The sequence below is a fragment of the Heteronotia binoei genome, chromosome 7 (genome assembly GCF_032191835.1).
Source record: "Heteronotia binoei isolate CCM8104 ecotype False Entrance Well chromosome 7, APGP_CSIRO_Hbin_v1, whole genome shotgun sequence".
Classification (NCBI taxonomy): Eukaryota; Metazoa; Chordata; class Lepidosauria; order Squamata; family Gekkonidae; genus Heteronotia; species Heteronotia binoei.
Genome location: NC_083229.1, coordinates 38,870,365 through 38,880,760, shown reverse-complemented (window position 1 = coordinate 38,880,760; position 10,396 = coordinate 38,870,365). Strand labels below are relative to the sequence as shown.

Sequence of the window (10,396 nt, the reverse complement as noted above, 5' to 3'; positions counted from 1 at the left end):
GGCCCAAACCTTGCGGGCTGTTTTCTCTGCGCTGCTGATTTTAAGCCGCCTGGCTGCCGGCGCTAAAGGAGCCCTTAGGCGACCCACCGGCCTTGATCTAGGCAGCGCCTGTGTCCTCCCTGGGGATGGCTGGCGAGAGCGCCCGCGGGCAGCAGCTCCAGAGAAGAGCATCCGAAGGCTGGGGTGGGGGATCTCTCTTTCCGTGCGCCAGACGCAGCGAGCGAAAGGACGAAGCCGCCAGATGTGGCTGAGCCGGGCTCTCCTCCCCGCAGCCTTTCAAGGGTTACCTCCCCATCGGCTTGTAGGGCCTCTTTTTTATTATTATTGTTTTCCCTCCCCCTATCACGTTTCCCACACTCCTTTCAGAGGTTCCAGAAGCAGGGAAGAGGCGAGTTCCTGGCGCAGAAATGGGCCACAACAACCAGCACCCAAAAGAGAGGGGAGGGGGGGGGTCAGTCTCACGCCCTCCGCCCGGGCCGGGCGGCCTCTGCCGACGACACAGACTCCTCGGGGAGCTCTCTTGGCACATCTGCGGCCTCCGCAGCCCACCCCGAGCCAGACCTGGCTGCCGGAATTGGGACCCTCTCTGGGGGACTGAGCGTGGGAGCCAATCAGGAGTGCCTTCCTCCCGCCGGTGAGCGTAACCGGAGCCGCTGGCGGAGGGACTCGGGCTGGACCGGCCCCACCGAGAGCGGGTGGGAGGCGAGTCCTCGCTAGCTCGGGGCAGATGGGAGGGCTCGCTCGGCAGCCGGCCTGGGTGGCGACGGGGCCTCGGCCAGCTGGAAGGCCTCTGGATTTATTTAGAACCTGCGGCGCTGGCGGGGCCCAGGCGGCGGGCGGGCGGGAGGGCGAAGTGTTGCTTTTCTCTCTTGCAATTATCTTGATAAATGAGTTGTTGGTGACGGAAGAAAAATAAGCTTTCCGGATCGAATAAAGCGGGCCGAGCTGTCAAGACCAGACGCCTACTGGAGGGCAAGCGCTCTCTCTCGGGCTCTCCCGCCCTCGTCTCTTGCCGGCGGCCCGGCCTGGCCTCTCTCCCCAGGAGGCCGGCCCGGCGCAATTAACTCCAGGGCAGCCGGCTTCAAAAAGCCAGGCCCGGCAGCAGCGCTTCGAGGTCCTTTCCAAGAATGAAAAGCTCGACGGGCGAACAGGACCCGAGGAGCGCTGCTGTCAAGACACCACCCGGGCCGCCAGTGGCACGCGCTCACGGGATCGGGGCGCAAGGACTTAAGCCGGAGCCTTGGCCAGTCGAGCGATCTCAAAACGCAGGACAGAAATTAGATTGGCGCCCTTCCAGTCAATTCTTTTTGGGGGGGGGGGTTGCCGTCAAGTCACAGCTGACTGATGGTGACCCCGTGAGTTTTCCAAGGCAAGAGACGCTCAGAGGTGGCTTGCCATGGCCTGCAGGTTTGGTGCTGCAATAATGCCAGGGAAGAAAAGGGTTCGGTCACGATCCTGTGGTCATTGACTTAAAAGCAAAAACCAATAATTTAGGAAATACACGGGAGAGTTTACGCTGCGGCCTTAAGCGCGCTAATTTGCTAGTAAGATCCGTAGGATTCAGTAGTCCTTTCGAACCTACACCCACAAAGTCGGGCTCCACACGCGTGCTTAGACCCGGGATATGGATTCTAGATGTAGTTTCATTTAAATCTCTTGTCAATTGAAGCAGGGTTGCATAGAGCACCTGCACATGTTCTCCAGCAAATGAGAAGCCAGCAGATAGAAGCTACATTTTAATGTGTTTGGGATCAGTCCTACTTCTGTTTTAGCCGTTTAAAAAGGCGCTGGGTTCAGAATTTTGTCCTTCCTTCGATTCCTTTTTTCACACAGAGAAGGAATTCGTTTTTCTCCTTCAGCTGGACTCTCCCCCCCCCCCCCAAAAAAAAAGCACCGCAGGCCATCAGGGAGGGGACTTCAGCTCTTCCTACATGTCCAGCTTTCAACTCCGAGGACTCTCTTGGGAGTCTCTGGAGTGAGTCCCCTTGGGCCAATAGGCCTGGGGAGTACCGCAGACGGCCGGGGAAAACTTGAACTCGCCCACCGGGGATGAGGGTGACGACTCGGCTTTTAGGGTCGCTCGGGCTTCCCAAAGGACGCCGAGACTACCCAAGGCCAAGGTCTACAAACCGCTCCCCGTTTGCAAAAAGATGCTCTCCGCTTCCCCAACTTCTGTCGCCGTCGGCTCCTTTCGACACTTGGACGGGTGGGTGGCGGGTGACGCGTCCCCGCGGGATTGCCTCGGTTTGGCAGCTGTGTCCCAATCGCCGCTCTCCTCCCTGCAGGCCTGGGAAAGCGGAGGCGCCCCGATGAGCTCAGCCGAATTATGGCAGGGCGGCAATTAGGGCTCTCATTGCACTGCTTGGCCCTCGCTTTCCTGCTCACACAACGCCGAGGCCGCCTCGGTCTGCGGTTTCCACCTGCCCGCCTCGTCTCCTGGCCATAAGGCCCCAAAGAGACCGGCGGGAATCAACAGCCAGATCCGTAGGCAGGTGGACTCGGAAGCAGGCCTCCTCCTGGAGGTAGCCGGCGGGCCAGAGTGTGAACAGAAGGCTGCACTCGACGGGCCTTGGGTCTGATCCGGCGGCAGGGCTCTTCTTGCGCGCTCTTCAGACTGCAGCCTTGCTCATCTCCGCAGCTGGTGGGCCAGCACCTCCCAAGAACCCTGCCCGTGGTCAGCCAGGCCCCGTCTGTCCCCCTCTTTCCCACGCCCCTCGCCTCACCCCAGCCAGGAGTTTCCCTCCTTCCCTGCCGGCCAAGTCTAGATCGCCCGCCTTCAACTTCCCTCTAGCCCCCTCCTCTGCCCTGCCATCTGTGGTCCCCCAACTGCAGGCCGGGCTTTACCTCCAGGGTCCTCCTGCTCGAAACCAGCCCCCGCCTCCTTTCGCAGGCCTGTCTCGTCTGTCTGGGTTCCACACTGACCCGCATCTCTCCCCCCCCACCCCCTTTTCTGGTGTGTGTTGCAGGAGACGCGTTCGCGAAATAAGGCGCCCTTCGGCCCAGGCCAGGCCCGGCGCGGGACGATGGGGAGCAAGGCCCTGCCGGCGCCGATCCCGCTGCACCCCTCGCTGCAGTTGACCAACTACTCCTTCCTGCAGGCCGTCAACACCTTCCCGGCCGCCGTGGACCACCTGCAAGGCCTCTACGGCCTGAGCGCCGTGCACACCATGCACATGAACCACTGGACGCTGGGCTGCTACGCCGCCGCCGCCGCCACGGCCACTGCCACGGGCGGCGCGACTGGCCCGGCCGAGCTCAGCCGCTGCTCGGCGCTGAGCGAGATGGCGGCGGCGCAGGGCCTGGTGGAGCGTTTCCCCTTCCCGGCGCTGCCCTTCGCCACGCACCTCTTCCACCCCAAGCAGGCCGCCGCCATCGCCCACGTGCTGCCGGCCCTGCGTAAGGAGCGGCCCCGCTTCGACTTCGCCAACCTGGCCGCCGCTGCCACCCAGGAGGACCCGCCCAAGGCGCATCAGGCCGCCGCAGTAGCAGCGGCGCAGGCGCACAGCGAGCTGGCCAAGCTGGGCGGCCCCCTGTCGGCGGCGCTGGGCAAGCTCTCCCCGGACCGGAAGCCGGCACGTGGCAGGCTGCCCTCCAAGACCAAGAAGGAGTTCATCTGCAAGTTCTGCGGGCGCCACTTCACCAAGTCCTACAACCTGCTCATCCACGAGCGGACCCACACGGATGAGCGGCCCTACACGTGCGACATCTGCCACAAGGCCTTCCGGAGGCAGGACCACCTGCGCGACCACAGGTCAGAGGCCCCCCTACTGCCAGCTCCGCCGCCGGCTGCTACTGCGCGCGCGCTCGGCCCCCGCGCCACGTGGCGGCGGCCCCGATCTCACGGGGCACGTCGACTCGGAAGTGAGTCGTCCGGACCACCAGGCGCTTTGCCATTAGGCCACTGCGAGAGGATTTGAGTCCAGTAGCCCCTTGGAGACCAACCAGAGCCCAAACCCCCTTCGCCAGGTTCCACCAGGAAACTTGGATTCTTCATAACTCGTGCCATGAAAATCTAGTTGGTCTCCCAGGGGCGACTTCCCTCGAATATAGCTGCTCCAGACCAACAGGGCTTCCCTGTGAAAGGATCTGCGAGCTGGCACAGGTTCTCCGCTTCAGGCTCCCTCCCTCCCGTCTGTCATTTGTTTGTTTGTCTGTTGGGTGGTGGGGCGGATAATGAGGCCGTTCACATTCTACAAAGGCGCTGTAAGGCTCACTGGGATGAGAACGTATGTATGGGGAAGCGCTTTGCCACTTGAAGCGCCCTATAAATGCTAGGACGGCCTTACGTGGGGGATGGTTCTTTTTAGTGGCTGGCCCAGTAGGATTTATTTCCACGGAAATTTAATTAAGGAGGGGGGGATGCCGTCGGCTCGATTGACTTGGAAGTCAGTGCCATTGATCTGAAAGGGGACGATTGCCTTGGCAGGAAATCCCATTGGCTTCAGTGGGCCTGATTGACTTGGAATGCAGCCTCGTGGCCTTCGACGGAACTTGTTTTCTGACGGAGCTGAGAATAGCAGCCCGGATCGCTTTCCAAAAGAAATATTTTCTGCCACCAATCAAACAGCTCTGAGCTTCCCTTTTCGGCCCCTCTCTTACGCATTTTTGGATGTTGCTTTAAAAAGCCAAAAAGCCAAGTGTAGCTTGGTAATGGGGATCCTGCAGCGTTATGGTTATTTCCGACTATATTGCTTTATAAGAAATGGGGTGAGGGAGTGGCAGAAAAAATATGTGAACTCACTGCAGCATGTGTAGATCAAACATGGGGGGGAGGGGTTACTATTCTTCCCTGAATAAATATTTCCTCCTGGGTTTAGAGCAATGTACTTTTTTTTCTTCCATACGGAGGAGCAGTAACCAATTTGTACATTATATGTAAAAAAGTCTGCCCCAATTCCAGGCAAATCCTTCAGGGCCTGTCAAACTGATGGCAGTATTCCTACTGACATCAACTGAGAAAGATCCCTGTTTTTCCTCTACCTTGAATTTGTAGAGGGAAAGGACAACAGGAGCACAGGAGTCAGATTGCTGTGGATGTTTGGAAGGGCGGGGGAAGGTGCAGCACAATTTGGCTGAGCCCAGAGGTTAATTTCCTGAGATGTTTGAGCTGGGGGAGACTGGGGTTGTTTGGGTTCTGGAAGGGTCTTCCGATATTGATTCCAAACATCTGTATTGGCTTCCAGGTATATCCATTCCAAAGAAAAACCGTTCAAATGTCAGGAATGTGGGAAAGGATTTTGCCAATCCAGGACCTTAGCAGTTCATAAAACATTACACATGCAGGTAAGGCTAGAACTGATCACTTTTAGCCAGTTTACTTGCAGTCTTAATGTTTATTTGTTGTTTAGAATATTTCTGGGCCGCTTCTTCAGGGTCCCACTTGAGGCATCTTACAATTAAAAACCTCTGTATTAAAATACAAACCATTGGATATCAGCAGCATAAAAAGAGCAGTTCTTTTTCTGCTTTCAATAGTGAATGGTGTAAAGTTAAACTTGGGTAATTAAATAAACCCTCAGCATACCAGAAGCTTGATTTTCAATTTTGAATCTGAATACCTCTCGCTTTCTTCCCTTCCCCTCCTCTCCGTATGGTCTGTAGAAGAGACTGGAGTTCTGATTTCTTGTTTAGATAAGGAACGCATTGCTGGGGGTGTGCGTAAATCAATTTTATAAATTCCTTAGGTGAATGGTGGGGATAAATTCTCAATAACTGTGCACAAAATTGTCTGTAATCTAATGGTGCTTACTTTACTTGAGAGAAAGCTGCATTGAATTAATGGGGACTAATTTCTGACTAAACATGTACAAGCTCTGGCCTTGTGAGCAAGGTCCATTCAGCATTCTGACAGCCCATAAAACAGGCAGATTAGGGGCGTTTTCTGGTAGAAAAGCTCCAATGGCAAAGGCTTGTTCTGCCGAAAGCTTCTCTCCAATAGAGAGGAGGCCAGTGTCCCTTGGAAGCCAAAGGATTAGTGGGGAACATTTTTCTGTATATCTCAGAGATCCTGATATGTGACGAGGTGAGAGGAACTGACCTTGACAGCTAGATAGGGCCTTGCAGATAAGGATGTGAGTTTCAGAGACACTTTAGAAGAGTGTATGTCCTGAGACCTGCAATGGGGCATAACTTCCAACTAAACATCAAAAGGACCAGACTGTAAAATGTCTCAGTTCTGGTTTCTTGCCCCGGAACCCAAACACACTTGCCTTGGAAGCAAACTCTCTTTGATCCCAATACCTCATACTTCCAACTAAAGCAGCAGTTTTGAATATACTTTGGCAAGATTGCCCTATTATTTAGCATTCCTTAATGCCTCCTCCCCCCACTGAAGGTTGGGGCAGTATGACTGCTTCCCAACCAGTACCAATTATGAAGAAGGTTCCTTATGAAGGTTAGGCAAAGAGATGTATTTGATGAACATGTCATTGCTTTCTCCGAATGGATTACTTTCTCTTTGAGGGCTTATTGTTTCATAGTGGCCTGTCTTTGGAACATCTTGGCACCCTTCTGTTGCTTGCAAGCTTAAGTCTGAATATATAATTTGCCAATATATCTTTAGGTGGAAAGCCATATTAGTCTGTTGTAACTGAACAAAATTGAAGTCCAGCAGCACTTTCAAGAGCAACACAATTTTCCAGGGCTGGTAGCTTTCGTGAGTTAATACTTACTTTGTGAGATACAAAGTGAGAGCGCTTGCTTGATCATATACATGCTTGCTTTGACTCAGGAAACCCTTTGACTCAAGACCCTGTTGGTCTTGAAGGTGCTACTGGACTCAGATTTTGTTCTGCTGATGTATCTGCTATGGACACAGACTCAGTGCATCTCCTGAAGTGAGTTCTGGCTCAGGGAAGCCCATGTGGGAATAAATAGTGCTAGTCTTTAGTTGGATGGCTGCTTAGTTTTGCTGTGAACAGACCAAAACACCTGATGCTAGTTGGCCTAATGAGCCTTGCAGCTGAGGGAGAATCTGAATCCATCTCTTCCCCTATGCAACCTGCTTTACTTTCCAGTAAATATGCCTGTGGTTGGGAAGCAGACTTTAATGCTAGGGCAGCCTAATCCTATTTATGTTTAATCGGAAGTAAACCATATGAGGCTTAGTACCAAGTAAGTGTGCCTAGGATTGCACCCTTAATTAGAAGACACTTGCTTTTGAGTAAAAAGACTCAGGGTTGCCATCGCAGGCTTTCATTGAGACATTGTTGTGCAATGTAGCCGGAGGCCAAAATCACAGGGGTGGTGATGGCGGTATAGTGTAAAAAGAGATTTATTTTAAAGAGAAAAAGAAAGCTGGATAATCCGGGTAGTTTTGTAAAGGTTTAATCCTTTGCTTGCTTCAAATCTGAACAGGAATCTCCACACAAATGCCCCACATGTGGAAGAACCTTTAATCAAAGAAGTAACCTGAAAACTCACCTTCTCACCCATACAGACATCAAGCCCTACAACTGTGAGCAGTGCGGCAAAGTGTTCAGGCGAAACTGTGATCTGCGGAGGCACAGTCTAACTCACACGCCACGGCAGGACTTCTAGAGCAGCCGAGAATCTCCACAGGGAGCTTAACTCTGGCTACGGGACTTGACTATAGACAAACCTTTTAAAGCCCAGGCAACAGGGGCACAGATCGGGTAGGGGCCTGATCTTCTGGCCAGACCCTCTGGGGGAAAGTGAGGAGGGGAGGAAGACACTGCTCCCATCTCCATGTTTCCCAAGCGCAGGCCGATCTCTTGTAGATAATGTTACAGCTCATTTTAGAGCTCTGTACAGAACTTGGTGTGTGTGTCTTGTGTTTGTTTCCTACTTCCTTACCAAATGCACGTTGGTAACAACAGCAAATATGGGAGTGAAAATGTCTTTTTAAAAATGTACTTCAAAATAAAAAAGAAATGTTTCCCCCAGAAAATCTCTGGTATTTGGTTTGTGTTAAATAATTTGTTTCTTTATTCTTCCTTCCTTCCTTTGGTGAGTCTTTAAAAGCCTGTTGTGTTTCCAGATTTTTAAAGTCTGGTGCTTTTTTTTAAAAAAATATTTGTTTTGCTTTTACTGCATGTCTGTAAAAAGTTTTTCTTTGACAGTGTAAGGCTACAACCTTGTGTGTATTTACTGGGGAGTAAGGCACATCAAACACAATGGAAATCACTTCCCAGTAAACATTCACTTGTAGGGAGACCACAAAATCTCTTCCAGCCCATTGCATTCTTTTTCCATTGACCTGTGTCTTCTCCCCACCTGGGGGCTGTAGGGAGATTTCAAGGCGGAAAAACACGGGGCCTGGGAAATGCGGCACAAATCCACCCCAAAGCAATTTATAAGTAACTTATTGGCCATCAGAAGCAATAATCGGCTCTTCTTTCCCGATTGCCTGCGATAGCCTCCTGCTTAGACTTTGAACGCGGGAAGCAATTCGCGGCTTTAGACAGGGACTTTATACTGCCGAAGAGGAGGCTGCGGGCCTGATAACGCCGCGAAAACAAACAGCGGCCGGGCGGGGAGTCAGCCCAGGCCCGGACTGGACGGCGACCCCCGCAGACTGACGGTCACCGCTGGCTCCTCCCGGAAGCTGCTGCTGCGGCTGTCGCAGAGAGCTCATCCAAACCGACTATCAGGCTCCGCGATCTGCGGGGGGGGGGGGGGGGGGGGCGGCAGGCGTCTTATCAGAGCTCCGCTGCGGCATCGAGGCCAGGCGCTGGGCCGTGACCCGCGCGAAAGCCAGGAAAGCCACCCCCGGCGTCGCCGGGATAGCGCGGGTCGGAGGAGGGCATCAGACAGCGGGGGCCCGCGGGGCACAGCCAGGCCAAGTGCGGCAGCCGCCCAGCCCGCAAAACTGACAGCTCCGGGCCCCTCCACCCCGATTGGTGGGGAAAGGCGCGAAGAGGAAAGGGAGCGCCCCCTGCCCAGAGAGCCGGGAGAACCAGGGGCGGGGTGAGGGGGCAGGCTTTTTCAGGCTCTCGGCTGGGGCGCGTGGAAGCTTCGGGCTGGACGCGGGTGCCCTCCTTGGGCGGCCTGCTGCAAACCCCCCCGCGCCCCTGGGCTGGGAATGCTTGCCGAGGAGGGAACTCGTGAATGCCTCCTAACGAAGCGATGAAGCCAGGCAGGCCGTGGAGTTACCTCCCTGCTGCTGTATTTTCCGAGCAAAGGGATTTACACCCAGACCCTGGCCCATTTGATTGCTTGGAAGGAGAGGAGAGGTGCTGCGTGCTGGCGTGTGCGGGACCCTCACCCAAGCGTCCAAGAAAGTAGAAGTTCCCGTCTTTATCCCCCTTGGACAGGAAAGCCTTTCTCTTCCCGGAATGGTCTCTCCTCCTATTGACTGCTAGTTTTATTTGCTGATGCTTTTAGCCTACCCACCTTTCCTCCAAGGGGGCTAGGGTGGCATATACTGCCCCCCCTCCGTTTTATCTCCACAAGAACCCTGTAAGGTGGGTTAGGCTGAGATAGTGACTGGGCAGTTACCCATCACACTTCATGGCAGAATGGGCATTTGAGCGCGGGTGTCCCATTACATTAAGCAGTCCCAATAGCCAAGCTTAGCCCAAACTTGTGAGAACTTTGAAGCTGTGCTGGTCAGCTGTGGGTCAGTACTTGTATGGGAGATCACCCTGGAAGTCCAGGGTTGCTATGCAGAGGAAGGCAGTGGCAAGCCACCTGTTTGTCTCTTGCCTGGAGCACCCCGGGGGTTGCTATGGGGCAGCTGCAACTTGACAACACATGCTATCTGTCCCATATCTAGCACCATATCAGTTTGGGCAGGCAAGGCTGGGTTGCTTGGGGATGAGGGGAGGCTCTTTGCATAAGCTCAGATGCACATTTCTTAATGAATTCCATAACTGAGCTGCTGTGGATCTTTTGCTTAGAATGGGCTAGTGGGCATCAGCGTGGCAAATGAGGTTCAATATGGGCAAGTGCAAAGTAATGCACATCGAAGCAAAAAACTCTAACTATAAATACACTGGTGGAGACTGACCCGGAGAGAGATCTTGGAGTCCTAGCAGATAACTCACTGAAAATGTCAACCCAGTGTGCAACGGCAATAAAAAAGGCAAATGCTATGCTGGGGATTGTTAAGAGGGCAATTGAAAACAACCAGCCAGTATCATAATGGCCCTGTATAAATAAATAATGTGGCCTCAGTTTGAGTACTGTGTACTGTTCTGGTCACTGGACCTCAACAAAGATATTATGGCAGAAAAGGGCAACTAAAATTTCCCTATGTATAAAAGAGGTTAGGGCTCTTTAGCTTGGAGAAACAACAGCTGAGAGGTGATATGATAGAGGTTTACAAGGTTATGTATGGGATAGAGAAGGTAGAGAAAGAAGTACTTTTCTCTCTTTCTCACAATCAAGAACTCATGACACTCAGTGAAATTAATGAGCAGCAGATTTAGAACAG

The 10,396-nt window shown here is 53.5% G+C and overlaps 1 protein-coding gene across 2 annotated transcripts; it reads left to right on the top strand.

Annotated features, from left to right (window-relative positions):
• The first annotated feature begins 3,000 nt into the window (after window positions 1-3,000).
• OSR2 (odd-skipped related transciption factor 2) lies at window positions 3,001-7,909 on the top strand. Of its 2 annotated transcripts, none has more exons than XM_060243446.1 (3): window positions 3,001-3,751; window positions 5,184-5,283; window positions 7,439-7,909. In XM_060243446.1, the coding sequence occupies exons 1-3, from the start codon at window positions 3,024-3,026 to the stop codon at window positions 7,511-7,513; spliced, it is 903 nt and encodes a 300-aa protein (XP_060099429.1). In that variant the 5' UTR covers window positions 3,001-3,023; the 3' UTR covers window positions 7,514-7,909. The 2 variants fall into 2 exon arrangements, with proteins under 2 accessions (XP_060099429.1, XP_060099428.1); XM_060243445.1 differs by having other exon boundaries at window positions 7,357-7,909.
• The last annotated feature ends 2,487 nt before the right edge of the window (window positions 7,910-10,396 follow it).

What these genes read in the sequence shown, in the direction of transcription:
- OSR2 (XM_060243445.1), top strand. Translation starts at nt 3,024, where the DNA reads ATGGGGAGCAAGGCCCTGCCGGCGCCGATCCCGCTGCACCCCTCGCTG. An exon ending in GACCACCTGCGCGACCACAG is followed by an intron (nt 3,752 to 5,183) that starts GTCAGAGGCCCC and finishes ATTGGCTTCCAG; the next exon opens with GTATATCCATTCCAAAGAAA. An exon ending in ATAAAACATTACACATGCAG is followed by an intron (nt 5,284 to 7,356) that starts GTAAGGCTAGAA and finishes AAATCTGAACAG; the next exon opens with GAATCTCCACACAAATGCCC.